The sequence below is a fragment of the Alligator mississippiensis genome, chromosome 15 (genome assembly GCF_030867095.1).
Source record: "Alligator mississippiensis isolate rAllMis1 chromosome 15, rAllMis1, whole genome shotgun sequence".
NCBI lineage: Eukaryota > Metazoa > Chordata > Crocodylia > Alligatoridae > Alligator > Alligator mississippiensis.
This window is the reverse complement of record NC_081838.1, coordinates 4,292,615-4,307,133: the sequence shown is the minus strand read 5'-3', so window position 1 is coordinate 4,307,133 and position 14,519 is coordinate 4,292,615. Positions and strand designations below refer to the sequence as shown.

At 64.9% G+C, this 14,519-nt stretch overlaps 2 protein-coding genes across 6 annotated transcripts in view; one reads left to right on the top strand and one right to left on the bottom strand.

Annotated features, from left to right (window-relative positions):
- PC (pyruvate carboxylase) overlaps positions 1 to 14,519 on the top strand; it is a 62,924-nt gene that overhangs the window by 44,751 nt on the left and 3,654 nt on the right. For all 5 annotated transcript variants that reach the window (XM_059718399.1, XM_059718398.1, XM_059718395.1 and 2 more), the window contains 10 exons: positions 7,164 to 7,308; positions 8,300 to 8,389; positions 8,718 to 8,939; positions 9,868 to 10,024; positions 10,209 to 10,449; positions 10,721 to 10,970; positions 11,350 to 11,594; positions 12,027 to 12,206; positions 12,974 to 13,222; positions 13,682 to 13,822. In XM_059718399.1, coding sequence (XP_059574382.1) covers positions 7,164 to 7,308; positions 8,300 to 8,389; positions 8,718 to 8,939; positions 9,868 to 10,024; positions 10,209 to 10,449; positions 10,721 to 10,970; positions 11,350 to 11,594; positions 12,027 to 12,206; positions 12,974 to 13,222; positions 13,682 to 13,822 — 1,920 coding nt within the window. The remainder of the gene's footprint in view (positions 1 to 7,163; positions 7,309 to 8,299; positions 8,390 to 8,717; positions 8,940 to 9,867; positions 10,025 to 10,208; positions 10,450 to 10,720; positions 10,971 to 11,349; positions 11,595 to 12,026; positions 12,207 to 12,973; positions 13,223 to 13,681; positions 13,823 to 14,519) is intronic.
- On the bottom strand, positions 279 to 5,969 carry LRFN4 (leucine rich repeat and fibronectin type III domain containing 4). The gene is made up of 3 exons (XM_014596923.3): positions 5,404 to 5,969; positions 3,062 to 4,433; positions 279 to 1,849 (listed from the first exon to the last, which is right to left on the bottom strand). Exons 1-3 carry the CDS (start codon positions 5,429 to 5,431, stop codon positions 1,234 to 1,236), a joined length of 2,016 nt encoding a protein of 671 aa, XP_014452409.1. The 5' UTR covers positions 5,432 to 5,969; the 3' UTR covers positions 279 to 1,233.

The following is a 14,519-nucleotide window of genomic DNA, read 5'->3' as shown; positions in this document are numbered from 1 at the left end:
GCCACGTGCAGAGTTGCAGCCGAGAACCCAGGCGTCCAGGCAAAACTCCCCATTCCCAGCACAGTCCTTTGGAGATGTGGCCGGCTCTGGGGAGACGGGGCCCTTTTGCTGGGATGCAGCCACCTCTGGGGTGGGGCTTGGGGGACTGGGGGCTGCCGTGTGGCTGGCTATGGGGGGAACGTGTTGGCAGCTGAGTAGAACAGAGGCAGGGGCAATGGGGCCCCTGGCCAGGATGCGGCTGGCTCTGGGGAGGAGCAGAACAGAACTTCTCTCTGGCAGACGGGCTGGATTGTTTATTTTGGCAATTGATTTTTTTTTAAAAGAAAATCCACAAAAAGAAGAAAATTCCAGCCCAGACCTCGCCCACCCCATCGGGGTCCTGGGCTGCATCTAACTGGCTCCCAGGGCAAAATCCAAAGCCCCATCGAGGGCGCGACTGCATTGGGGATGGGGGGCAGGTCAGTACATCATCGTGGGGCTTGTGATGTCATCACCATGTCAAAGCGAGGGGCGGCTGCATGTCAGAATGGGCAGCGCCGTGCCAGGACAGATGCCCCCCCTTGGGGTGAAGCCAACAGCACTGTATTGGAGCCACTGGTGTCATGTGGGAGCAGAGATCATGGCATCGCATCCACAGGCACTGCACTGGAGTGGGCATCACTGCCTTGGCTCTATTGGCACCTCACTGCCTTGGCTCCGTTGGCACCTCACTGGAGTGGAGATCACTACATCGGATCCACGGACACTGCACTGGAGTGGGAATAACTGCATTGGTTCCACTGGCATCTCACTGGACTGGGGGTCACTGCATCAGATGTGTGCGCCGCACTGGATTGGCTTCACTGCATCAAATCCACTGGCACTACACTGGAAGAGGTATCACTGCATTGAAGCTGTGAACACTGCAATGGAGTCCCTGGCACTGCATCGGAGTGGGCATCACGGCATTGGATCCAATGGCACCACGTGGGCACTGCACTGGAGGGGATATCACGGCACTGGGTGCACTGGCACCACACTAGAGGGGGTATCAGGGCATGGGATCCACTGGATTGGACATCACTGCATTAGATTCACAGTCAGGCCAGGGATCATCACAGCAACTAGAGCGTCCTGGCACCATCGCCGTGGCAACAGAGGCAGCATCATGTCAGGCAACCAACCCAGCTTCTTGCTACCAGGGGCCTGGCACTGGAGGCAGGGAGGGGGTCCATTGTCCATGGCCCCCGCCAACTACACCACGCTCTCCTCCAGCTCCTCAGCACCAGCCAGTCGCAGTGCAGCTTCGCCAGCTCCACCTGCCAGCATCCCATGCACCGATTGGCTGCGGCGGGCCCAGAGGGCACCTAGCCGCTTGGCATAGCCCGAGCAGGCCCCCATGTCCAGTGAACAGCTCCGGCGGGCTGGGGCACGGCCCCCTGCTGCTCCCTTCGTTCCCTTTGCTCCTGGCCTCCCCTTGGCCCGCCTGGTGTGGGCACGGGACCCATGGGCAGCAGCTGGTGGTGGCGCTAGGGGGGCCCCATTGGTTTGGGAGTGGACGTCAGCCAGCTTGGGACTCTGGGCGCCCGCGCAGCCCCGGGCGCGGACTGTGACGGCCACAGCAAAGATGAGCAGCGTGGCCACCAGGACGCCGCCCACTGCCACGGTGAGCGTGCCCCCCAGGACATGGGCACGGAGGGCGTTGCATGGGGCTGCTGCCTCGCCTGTGGCGAAGTGGGTGCATCCCAGGCGATGGGTGGAGGCCAGCGCTGTGGCAGTGTCGGGGGCCACGGCCAGCACGCACAGGTCATAGGCGGCTCCTGGCACCAGGTGCTTGAGGAGGAAGTGACGGCTGCTGCCTGGTAGGATCCTGGGAGGAGAAGGAAGGAGACGAGGGGTGAAGACGGAGCCAGGGAGGGGTCCTGCCCCCCAGGATCGGGCCCGTATTGGGCCCTCCTGGTGAGGACAGGTCCGTGCCCCACCCCCAGCCCTATGTCAGCCAGTGCCCCCTGGATCGGGCCTGGATCCAGGCTCCCTGGCGAGTCTGGACCCCAAGGTGATCCCCGCACAGGAGCAGGGCCCCCACCGAGGCAGCTCTATCCACAATGCCTGTATGGCACCGTCATGCTTGCATGCCTTCTGGCCCCTTCCCCCATGCTCCAATGGTTACCCACAATGCACTGCCTGCCAGTCAGGTATACCCATAATTCCATGCCTTCTGCCCACAGGCTAGCACCCCATGCACTGTGGGTAACTTGTACGAGGGGCATGCCCATATTCCCCTGCCCTCTGGCCCTGTATACCAGTGGTTACCCACAAAGCACGGTGCCCCAGCTAACCTCGTGTTGGGGGCCAGCTGGCCCACATACAGATGTACCCAGAATTCCTTGGGTTTGGCCCACAGGAACCAGCAATTTCCCCACAATGCTGGTCTGCCCATATATTGGCATACCCATAATTCCCTGCCCAGCCTCCACTACAGAATACCCACAATCCCTTGTGCTCCAGCAGCCTCTATATATGGGTGTACTCATCATTGGGTGTGCATCCTCCACTGCAGACAGCCAGAGCACAAGGCATTGTGGGGAATGCCCATATACAAACATACCCATCACTCTATGTTCACCTTCCACCGTGGACTACCCACAATGCCTTGCACTCCTATCATCCCCATCCCCATCCTTCCATGACGTGTCCACCACAAACTACCCACAATGCCTTGGGCTCTGGCTGTGTCCATATACAGACATACCCATCCTTCCATGTCCACCCCACACTGCAGACTACCCACAATGCCTTGCACTGTCGCCGTACCCACCCTCTGTCGCAGATTACCCACAGTACCTTACGCTCCTGCTGTGTCCATATAGGGCCATACATGCCATTGCATGCCCAGGCTACCCACAATGCCTTGTGATCTGGCTGTGTCTATATACGGACATACCCATCATTCTGATCCCGCCCTCCACCCCAGATTACCCATAATGCCTTGCACTCCAGTGATGTCCAAATAGGGACATACACATCCTTCCATACCCAGACTACTCACAGTGTCTTGCTCCCACCACGTGGCGCCCCCTACCTGTAGACCAGGACCTCGTCATCGGTGCAGTTGTACTGCAGCTGGTAGACCCAAGCGGTGGGTGCCATCTTGTTGGCCTCCCACTGCACCAGGGCCGAGTGGGCCGTCACCTCTGCCACCTCCACGGCCTGGCCCGGCTCCTTCTCCTCCTCCTCCTCCTCCTCCCCGGTGGTGTTGCCAGTTGCTTTGGCCGCCATGTCGGAGGGCCCTGGCAGCCCCACGGCTGCCCCACCCCCATCGCCGTGGGGCAGCGGCAGCACACGGAGCTCCACACGGGCCGTGGCCTCGCCAGCCGCGTTGACTGCAATGCAGGTGTAGGCACCAGCGTCCCCCAGGGTGGCGGCTGCCAGCTCCAGCGTCCCGTTGGGGTAAGCCACGGCCCGCGAGGAGTTGGCCACCATGCGCTCACCCGGCGCCACCCAGTGCACCACCGGCTCAGGGTCCCCCAGTGCCCGGCACCGCAGGGCAGCGCGCTGCCCCTCCAGCACCCGCAGGTGCCGTGTGTGGCGAGCCACGAGGGGCGGCTCGCACACAAAGTCCTCCTCCGGCACGGCCCAGAAGTAGCGCCCGGCCACGGCCGGCGGTGCTGCGCACGTCTCCAGCTCGCCGGCATCCCGGCCCAGGCGTCGCAGCCACAGCAGCTCACAGTTGCAGCGCAGAGGGTTGCCCCCAAAGCTGAGCGCCAGGGCGGCGGGCGTCACAGCCAGTGCCGGCTCAGGGGCGAGTGTGGCCAGGCGGTTGGAGGTGAGGTCCAGGCGCGCCAGGCGGGCCAGCTCCGAGAAGACGCCTGGCTCCACGGTCCCGATGAGGTTGTGCTCCAGCTGCAGCGTGTGCAGGTTGGCCATGCCGCGGATGCCTGCCCACGGCGCCTCCCGCAGGTTGTTGTAGCTCAGATCCAAGTCCTCCAGGCTCAGCTGGAAGTCGGCAAAGGCTGCGGGCGCCACGGCCACCAGCTGGTTGTTGTTCACGCTGAGGTGCTGCAGGTTGAGGAGGCCACGCAGGGCGGCCGGGCCAATCTCGGCCAGCCGGTTGCCATCCAGGTGCAGTGCCCGCAGGCTCTCCAGGTCGCCAAAGGCCAGCGGGCGCAGGGTCTCCAGCCCGTTGCGAGCCAGCGTCAGGTCCACGAGGCCGGACATGTTGGCAAAGTCGGGCGGCCCCACGGCACGGATGAAGTTGTCAGCCAGGCGCAGCTCCACTGTGCGCCGGTCCACGTCCAGGGGCACGGCCAGGAGTCCGCGGCGGGCACACAGGGTGCTCAGCGACTCGGACAGGTTGTGGCAGACGCAGGGCACTGGACATGGGGCTGCTGCCCGCAGCAGCGCGCCTGCTGCCAGCGCCAGGCCCAGCACAGCCGCCACCGCGGCTCGCCGGCCTGCGGGGGCGAAAAGTGGGGGTCAGGGCTGGTGTCACAGGCTCCGCCCCATGCATTGTGGCCCCGCCTTGCTAGCCCAAGCCATACTTCCTGTGCTACAGGCTCCACCCCTCCTGTGTATCTGGCTCCGCCTCTTTGCAATGTGAATTGTAGCTCCACCTTGCTAATCTAAGCCCCGCCCCTGGCCACAGGCCCCGCCTCTGCTGTTTATCTAGCTCCACCTCTATGCTGTGTGCAACACCCCACGCCCTGCCCCATGCACTGTAGCCCCGCCTTTTCTTAGCTAATTCCTGTCACAGGCTCCACCCACTCGGTATCTAGCCCCGCCTCCCTGCAGTGTGCAAGCCACCCCCAGACCTCCTGGTCTAAGCCCCACCCCTGCCTTCCAGGCTCCGCCCAGACATTGTAGCCCCACCTTACTCAGCCACGCCCATTTCGGTGGCTGGCCCCGCCTTTTCTCACTTGGCACCTCTCACACACCTATGCGCCATAAGCCACACCCCTTCCTCGCTGGCCCCGCCTTAACGTTAAGGCCTCTTCTCCTGTCCAGTGTAGCCGCGCCCACGACCGCTAGCCACGCCTCCTCCTTTGCGGGCCCGGCCCGGTGTCCTTCCTTGCGTTCTAGCCACGCCCCTTCGCTGCAGGCCCCACCCTCTGCATGGCGGCTCCGCCCACAAGCCAAGCCACGCCCCCGCCCCTAGCCGCGCCCTCTCCTGGCAGTCGGGGGGGGGGGGACTGGGCTCTCTCCAGCTGGGGGGTCCCGGCTCCCCCCCCCCCGCATCTCCGCGATCCGATCAGGATCCTGAACGTTTCAGGCGCGGGCGGCGGGGGGGGAGCCCGGACGCCTGGCTCCCCTCCAGCCCAGGGGGCAGTGGGGGTCGGACCCCTCGCTTCCTTCTGTTTTGGGGGGTCTGGGGGCCCGGACGCCTGGGTTCACCCCCCCCCCGATGCAGTCCCGCCCGGCCCTTACCTGGCTCGGCGTCCAGGGGGGGCCGCATCCCCCCGGCCCGGCCCGGCCCGGCCCCCCCCCGGGGCTCAGGCCCGAGCCCCCCCCGCCGCCGCCCCCCCACCAGCCGCCGGGGGGCGGCGGCGCTGGGCCCGGCCCGGGGGGGGCATGGGGGGCGCCTCGGAGCCGGGTTGTCTCCGCAGCCGGCCGCACGCCCGCGGTCCTTCAATGCAGTGGCGGAGCGGGGGGGAGGAGATGAGCAGCCCCCTCCCCCCCGCGGGCTGCCCGGACGCCGGGGTCTCCCCCCGGGCGCCCCGGTTCCCCGCCCGGCTCCTCGGGCGCCGCGGTGCTATCCGCGGGCCGGGCCCATCCGGAGCCCCCCGACCTTCCCGGACGCCTGGGGTCTCCCCCCGGGCCGGGCCGGGCCGGCGCCGCCGGCGGGGAGGGGAGAGCGGACCCAGGCGTCCGAGTAGGAGGCCAGCAGCCGCCTCCCGCGATCCCGAGCCGGGGAGGGGACCCGGGCGTCCGAGGCTGGCTCCTCCCCCCACCCGGGCCCTGCCGGAGCGATGCGCCAGCGGGAGGATGGGAGGGGCCGGGCGGCTGCGCCCCGCCCCGCCCCGCCCCGCCGGGGGGGCTGCGGGTCGGGAGGAGGGGGGGGGCACCGGCAGTTCAAGAGTGATGGCTGCCCATGGGGCAGGGGGCTGCAGGGGAGGGAGTGGGGGGCACCGGCTGGGCTGGGAGGTCTCGCCCAGCTCCCCCCAATAACCCACCAACTCCTCCTAGCCAGATGTTGAGCTGCTGTTGGCGGGGTTTAGGAGCCCCTGTGGGCATGGGCACGCAGGCGCCCCCTGCTGCATCACTGCAGTTGCAGGCATGGGGCTAGAGCCGGTTGCCTGGGTCCTTGCAGTGCTGGGAGGAGCGTGGGGGGGGTGAGAGCAGGGGGCAGGGATCCTGGACACCTGCCTTCCCCCCCCCCCCACCTGCCCCGTGTAGGTGGGAGCGGTCACCTGGGTTTCTTGTTCCCTTGTGTCTGCATCTCAGATGGACCCTGTGGGGATGAGCATCAGGTGCCCAGCCAATGGGGAGAGGGCTGTGGATGGGACCCAGGTGTCCTGGCCCCCCCCCCCCCCCCCCCCCCCATCTGAGCCAGCCTCTGCCTGCCGGGGGCTTCCCAGCCTCTGATCTGTGCTGACACATCTGCCAGCGCCCAAGCCACGGCACGCAGGGGAGCGGGGCTCAGGCTCCCAGCCCCACTCTCGCCCCAGAGCTGGAGGGAACCCAGGGTGTCTGGGCACCCACTGACCAGCCTGCCATGACTCGGAGCGCTCATTTCATCTGTCATAGATTTGTTTCATGGATGGACACACACACACACACACACACACACACAGAGAGAGAGAGAGAGAGAGAGAGAGAGAGAGAGAGAGAGAGAGAGAATCTGGGGGTCTTTCTCCTACCCCCCTCCCCAGAGATCCAGTTGGTGCCTTTGCCTGGGTGAACTCTGACCCCTGGGGCAGCTGCCTGCTGACATCGCGGGGGGGTAGGGGTGGGCAGGGGCAATTTCCGAGGGGGAGGGGGTTGTGTGAGAGAGCTGGACTCCTGGGTTCTGTGCGTGTCAGATACCTGGGTAGTGTGTGCATACTTGTGTCCCAGGTGACTGGAGTCTGTGTGTGTGCGTGTGTCCTGGACAGCAGGGTTTGGTGTGTTCGTGTCCCGGACACTCGGGTTCCGTGTGCGAGTGTCCCAGGTGCCGGACACTGCCTGACGCTGTCTCTCCCCCACAGACCAACATCCCCTTCCTGCAGAATGTTCTGAGCAACGGGCAGTTTCTGCGGGGCACGGTGGACACGCAGTTCATCGACGAGCACCCCGAGCTCTTCAACCTGCGCCCGGGCCAGAACCGAGCCCAGAAGCTGCTGCACTACCTGGGTGTGGCCCACCGGGGGCACTAATACAAGGCTATATGGCCCAGGGGGATATGGCTGTTAGGGAGGTTGATATAGGGGTATAAGGCCCAATGGGGACTGATATAGATGTATGTGGCCTGGTGGGGGGAGCAACTTGCGCTGATATGGGGGGGATATGGCCTTCAGGGGGGCTGATATAGGCGCATAAGGCCCAATGGGGGCTGGTATAGATGTATATGGCCTGGTGTGGGGGGTGACCTGGGCTGAAATGTGGGGTATGGCCCTCAGGGGGGCTGATATAGGAATACAAGGTCTGACAGGGTATAGGGTCTTGAGCGGGATGATATAGGGTATATGGCCTGAGCGAAGGGGCAAGGGCTGGTGTAGGAGGGTCTAGCCCAGTGGGGTGCTGATACAGGGGGGTTGTGGCCCTGGGGGGGAAGTCCTGGGCTGATCCGGGAGCATACAGCATGGGAGGGCTGATATAGGGGGATATTGTCTGGGGGGGCACTGCTATAGGGATATATGGCTGGTGGGGTTGATATAGGGGGATATGGCCTGGGGAAGTAGCTGCACTGATACAGGGGATACGGCCTCAGGGACTGGGCTGATATGGGGGGATCCACTCTGGTGGGGGCTGGGTGTGGGAGGATATGGCCCAGTGTGGGAGGGCTGGTATAGGAGTATAGGGCCTGGGAGGGGAGCTAAAACACGAGGATACAGCCCTGGTGGGGACTGATATAGGGGTACAGGACTCAGATGCGGTGGTGGGGCTGATATAGGGGCCTACAGGCTGGGGGAGGGGAACTGGGCTGATATAGGAGGATATGGCCCGGGGGGCTGATCTAGGGGAATATAGCCATGGGGGGGGGTGATATAGGGGTATGTGTCCCAGGGGGGTACAGCCCTGGGGGGAGGTCTCATAAGGCCTGTGGGGGGGGGGTGCCAGTCCAATATGGGTCCCTAAGGCCCTGGGGGAGGGTCCCAGGCTCCTGACTCCATCCCCTCCGCAGGTCACGTGATGGTGAACGGCCCGACCACGCCCCTGCCCGTCAAAGCCCGGCCCTCGCCCGTGGACCCCATGGAGCCCACCGTGCCCATGGGTGAGTGAGTCCCTGCAGTTGCCCGGATGCTTGGGGTCTCTCTGGCTGTGGGAGGGGGCTGGGGGGTGAGAGTGGGAGGGCTGGGAGCCTGGACCCCTGGGTTCTCTGGGAGGGGAGTGGGGCTGAGGGGTTAGAGCAGGGGGGCTTGGGGCCTGGACCCCTGGGTTCTTCCCAGCACTGGGAGGGGAGTGAGTGGAGCTGGGCTGTTAGAGCACGGGTGGCTGCGAGCCTGGACTCCTGGGTTGTCTCTGGGTCCAGGAGTGGGGCAGGAGCCGGGAGGGTCCGAACGCCAGGTCCCCGGCTCCCGCTGACCTGTCCTTGCCTGCAGGGCCGCCCCCCTCGGGGCTGCGGGACGTGCTGCTGCGCGAGGGCCCTGAGGGCTTTGCACGGGCAGTGCGGGAGCATCGGGGGCTGCTGCTCATGGACACGACCTTCCGTGACGCGCACCAGTCACTGCTGGCCACACGCGTGCGCACCCGCGACCTTAAGCGTGTTGCCCCCTTCGTGGCCCACAGCTTCAGCCGCCTCTTCAGCATCGAGAATTGGGGTGGTGAGTGTGGCCTGCCTCATGCACGCTCTGCGCACAGAGGACCCTGGCATCTGGGGTGCACACACAGAGGTCACAGGCATCTATGTCCCACATGCACATGCACACACATGGGACCTGGGTGTCTGGGGGATGTGCACCTACCCACACACGTGGGACCAGGGTGTATGAGGCGCGCGCGCACGCACACACACACACACACACACACACACACGAGACCCAGGTGTCTGGGATGCACAAGCACGCACCCATACATAGGGCCCAGGCATTCAGGTCATGCACGTGTCCAGGGCATCCCACACACATGGGATCCAGGCATCTGGGGCACATGCATACGTCGTCACATGCATCCAGGCCACCCATACACGCGCACACATACAGATGAATACATGGGGCCCAGGAATCCAGGTCATGCACATGGGACCCAGGTGTCTGGGGCACCACCCACACCCCTGCATGCATGCACACCCACACACACATGTGCATACCAACCAGGACCCAGGCATCTGGGTATAGAGAGACACACACACATGTAAACACGCTCACAGCCCAGGCACTCATGACATGTGAGCACACGGAAGGTGAACACCCTTGCCGTCACCAGGGGGTGCCTGCCCGATCCAGGCCTGACCCAGGGACATAGATTGGGCCTGGACACCTGCATTCTTTCCCTGGTGCTGGGGGGCTCCATGGGTGTTGGTGCTGGGGGGTAGGAGGTGGAGGGGACAGGCAGGCAAGTGGAGGCAGGTGCTGGGAGCTAGGATGCCTGGGTTCCCTCCAGCCCTGGGAGGGCAAGGAGGGCTAGGCGGGGAAAGCAAGCAGCACCAGCCAATGGCATATGGGTGTGGCCAACCTGAGGGGGCGGAGCATGGTGGAGGGGGCAGGGCAGGGCAGGGCTTGGGGGTCCCACTCACCTGTCCATCTGCCCCAGGCGCCACCTTTGATGTGGCCATGCGCTTCCTGTACGAGTGCCCATGGCAGCGGCTGCAGGAGCTGCGGGAGCTGATCCCCAACATCCCCTTCCAGATGCTGCTGCGTGGTGCCAACGCCGTGGGCTACACCAACTACCCTGACAACGCTGTCTTCAGGTGTGGGGGCTGTGGGGCGAGAGCGAGGGGCATTGGCTGGGCTGGGGGAAGGTGCAGGGGGCTGCAGGTTGGGAGTGAGGGGCATTGGCTGGGCTGCGGGGGCAGGGGGGAGGTGCAGGGCCTGTGAGTCAGGAGTGAGGGGCACTGGGAGGCAGTGGGTAGGGACTGAGTTCCCGGTCCGCAGGTTCTGCGAGGCGGCCAAAGAGAATGGCATGGACATCTTCCGCGTCTTTGACTCCCTCAACTACCTGCCCAACATGGTGCTGGGCATGGAGGCGGCCGGGCGCGCAGGTGGTGTCGTGGAAGCCGCCATCTCCTACACGGGTGACGTGGCCGATCCCTCCCGCACCAAGTACACACTGAACTACTACCTGCAGCTGGCTGACCAGCTCGTCAAGGCCGGCACCCACATCCTCTGCATCAAGGTGCCCAGGGCAGGGGCTGTGGTTTCGGCGTGAGGGGCACCAGCTGGGTTGGGGGAGCTCCAGCAGGGCTAGGTGGGGCAGTTCAGGAATGAGGGGCAGTGCTGGGGGCTGTGGTTCAGGAGTGAGGGGAACCACTGGGGGGACTGGTGGGTTGGGAGTGAGGGGCACCACTGGGGCTGTGGGTCAGGAAAAAGGGGCACTGCTGGGGGTTGCGAGTCAGGAGAGCGGGGCACCGCTGGAGCTGCCTGCCAACTCCCCTTGTGCCCCACAGGACATGGCGGGGCTGCTGAAGCCACAGGCCTCGGAGCTGCTGGTAGGGGCACTGCGGGCACGGTTCCCGACGCTGCCGCTGCATGTGCACACCCATGACACATCAGGAGCGGGGGTGGCAGCGCTGCTGGCAGCTGCGAATGCTGGCGCCGACGTGGTGGACGTGGCTGTGGACGCCATGTCGGGGATGACATCGCAGCCCAGCATGGGTGCCATGGTGGCCTGCACCCGTGGCACTGCCCTTGACACAGGTCCGTGGCACAGCGGGGCCAGGGCCCAGACCCCTGGGTTCCCTCCAGCTCTGGCAGGGACAGGGGCTGGGGGGTGGGAGCAGCAGGGCTTGGGAGCCTGGAGCCCCTGACATCTAGGGATTCTGGGATGGGAGCCTGGACACCTGGGTTCTCCCTGAGAGGGGAGGGGGCTCTAGGGGTCCTGGTGCCTGTCACCTGGGTTCTCTCTGGGAAGCAGGGAGTCTGGGAGCTCAGCAGGGGGTTCGTAGCACCCAGACACTTGGGTTCCCAAGGCAGGGATGGAGTCTGGGTCACAGTAGGGGGGCCCAGACATCTGGGTCCTCCTGGGGCAGGAAGAGGCTCTGGAGTGCTCCATGCTGCTCCCCCACCCCCCATGCAGGGCTCCCGCTGGAGCGGGTGTTCGACTACAGCGAGTACTGGGAGGCGGCGCGCGGGCTGTACGCGCCCTTCGACTGCACGGCCACCATGAAGTCGGGCAACGCGGACGTGTACGAGAACGAGATCCCGGGCGGGCAGTACACCAACCTGCACTTCCAGGCCCACAGCATGGGGCTGGGCAACAAGTTCAAGCAGGTCAAGAAGGCCTACGTGGAAGCCAACCAGATCCTGGGCGACCTCATCAAGGTGGGTGGGGTCAGGGATGGGGGCGGGGCAAGATTGGGGGTGGGGACTGGGGGCAGGGCCCAGGGTTTGGAGTCTAGGAGGGGGCGGGGTCTGAGGGTGAGGGGCAGGGCCTGGAGTTTGAAGGGGGCAGGGCCTGAGGGTGGGGGAGGGGCTAGGAGCCTCAGAGGGGGCGAGGCTTGAGCTAGGGCTGGGTCCTCAGCTAGGGCTGTGGGGGGCAGCAGGTCCCGATCTGGGCCCAGGTAGAAGAGCAGGGGGGTGGGAGCCAGACACCTGGGTCCTCGCCCCTCGTCCCAGTGGTCCCCTGGCACCTGGATGCCTGGGTTTTTGGGGGGCCGGGGGTGGGCACAAGCTGGGGCCTGATCCAAGGCCAGGGACCCCTGGGGTGGGTGTGGCCTGCTCTACCCCTGCCCTTACCTGCCCCCGCCCCCGCAGGTGACGCCGTCGTCGAAGATCGTGGGGGACCTGGCGCAGTTCATGGTGCAGAACGGGCTGTCGCGGGCCGACGTGGAGGCGCAGGCCGAGGACCTGTCCTTCCCCCTCTCCGTGGTCGAGTTCCTGCAGGGCCACATTGGCATCCCCCATGGCGGCTTCCCCGAGCCCTTCCGCTCCAAGGTGCCGCCATGGGGGGCTGAGTGGGGGCCCTGGTGGTGGGGCAGAGCCATAGGAGGCCCCTGGCAAGGGGGTGGGGCTATAGGGAGTCCATAGCAACAGAGGTGGGACCTTATGGAGTCCTTGGCAATGGGGGCTCAGCTCCCCTAGCAACAGGGATGTAGGCATGGGGGTCTGTAGCATCAGGGTGGAGACATATGGGGTCCCTGGCAATAGGGGTGGGGCTATATGGGGCCCCTAGCAACAGGGGTGGACCTATTGGGGGTCCTGGCAATGGGGACAGGGTGATAGGAGGCCCTTAGCAACAGGGGGTGGAGCCACAGAATGTCCCTGGGAGAAGAGGTGGGCTATAGGCCTAGGCAATGGGGGTGGGGCCAAACAGCCCCTAGCAACAGGAGAAGGGCAAAAGGTGGTCCCTGGCAACGGGTGGAGCTAGATGGCTTGGTGATGGGGGAGGGGCTGGACAAGGTCCCTAGCAATGGGGCGGGGCGATGAGGGAGCTCTGGCAACAGGGGTAGGGCTTTATGTCATCCAGAGAGTCCCTGGCAACTATTGGGGGGGGGCTAGATGGGGTCCCTAGCAATGGGGGTGGGGCCATATGTAGTCTCTAGCAACAGGACTTTAGGGGTTTCCTGGCAACAGGCAAGCATGCAGAATCCCTCCCTAGCAACCAGGGGGCAGGGCTTGATGGGGAATCCCCCTCCCTAGCAACCAGGGGGCAGGATTTCCCCAGCCCCCCTGATCCCTGCTGTCCTGGCCTGCCCCCCCAGGTGCTGAAGGATCTGCCCCGGGTGGAGGGGCGCCCGGGGGCCTCGCTGGCCCCCCTGGACTTTGAGGCACTGGAGGCAGAGCTGCGGAGTCGCCATGGCGATGACATCACCCCCGAGGACGTGCTGTCTGCCGCCATGTACCCACAGGTCTTTGAGGAGTTCAAGGCCTTCACAGCCAACTTCGGCCCCGTTGAGTGCCTTGACACCCGCCTCTTCCTCGAGGGGCCCAAGATCGCTGAGGAGTTCGAGGTGGGGGCATGGCCGTGGGAGGGGGGGGCGGAGTCTCAAGGGGGTCAGCGCAGGGCCTCTGGGGTGGGGTCTCTTGCAGAGATCTGGTGCAGAGTCTTATGGGGGTGTCAGGGCGGGGTCTCATGGGGATCAGAGGCATGGCTGCAGGTGGAGGCGTAGTCTCGAGGAGATCAGGGCAGGGTCTCTAGCATTGGGGGCAGTGTCTTATGGGAGATTAGGGCAGGGCCTCAGGTGGAGGCGGAGTCTCAGAGGGATCTGGGGGTGGGGCTTCTGGCATTGGGGGTGGCATCTCAGAGGGGGTTGAAGGGCGTAACCTTTAGGATTGGGGTGTGGCCTATGCAATGGGGCGGAGTCTCAAGAGGATCCAGGTGGGTGGGGTGTCCTCCTGGCAGGGTCTCTGACCGGGAGGGACATGGAGAGGGGGCGGGGCCTGGGTCTAACAGACTCCGCCCCTTGCAGGTGGAGCTGGAGCGGGGCAAGACGCTGCACATCAAGGCGCTGGCGCTGGGTGACCTGGCGCGGGGCGGGCAGCGCGAGGTCTTCTTCGAGCTAAACGGGCAGCTGCGCTCCATCCTCGTCAAGGACACGCGGGCCATGAAGGTGCGGGGGCGGGGCCTGGGCTGGGGGTGGGGCTTGGAGACAGAGCCTAGGCCCTGGGGGCAGGGCCTGGGGTTGGAGGTGGAGCCAGGCCTCAGGGCTGCGGATCGTGGGTGAGTCCATTGTTCTGGGCTGAGCGGGGGGCCCAATGTGGGGAGGGAGGTGATTGGGTTGGTCCACTGGACCAAGGCTTAGTTGGGGGGTGACTGGGCTGGAAGGACCCATTGATCCAATGGGGGGGGGAGTCAGGGTGGGTTGGCTCAAGCTTTTGGGGAGCCCGGGGCAGGGGGTGGATACTGGGCTGGAAGAATCCATTGGTCCAATCTGTGGGGTGGTCCAGGCTTTAGTGGGGGAACCCTGAGCTGGAAGAAACCACTAGTTCATCCTGGAGGGGGACATTTGATTTGGTTGGTCAGTTAGTCCAGTCCTTTGGTGGGGGGGTGAGAATTGGGCACCAGGCTGGCAGGAACCATTCATCTAGTGTGGTGTGGGGGGAGTACCAGGGTGAAAGAGTCCATAGATGTAATTCAAGTTGGGGGGGTATAGAGGTGGAAGAAACCATTCTAAGGGGGGGGTGTTTAGGCTGGATGTGTCCATGTGGGGCTGGGCTGGGGGGGACCAGGGTAGATGTGTCCATTAACATAATGCAAGATGCCCGCATCAAGGGGGATGGGCTACTGGAGTGCAAGAAATGGTTGTA

Excerpts from the sequence above, each read along its gene's own strand:
- LRFN4 (XM_014596923.3), bottom strand. The coding sequence starts at position 5,431 with ATGCGGCCCCCCCTGGACGCCGAGCCAG. Across the intron at positions 4,434-5,403 it reads CCCCCTGGACGCCGAGCCAG|GCCGGCGAGCCGCGGTGGCG; the intron begins GTAAGGGCCGGG and ends TCGCCCCCGCAG. Across the intron at positions 1,850-3,061 it reads GACGAGGTCCTGGTCTACAG|GATCCTACCAGGCAGCAGCC; the intron begins GTAGGGGGCGCC and ends TTCTCCTCCCAG.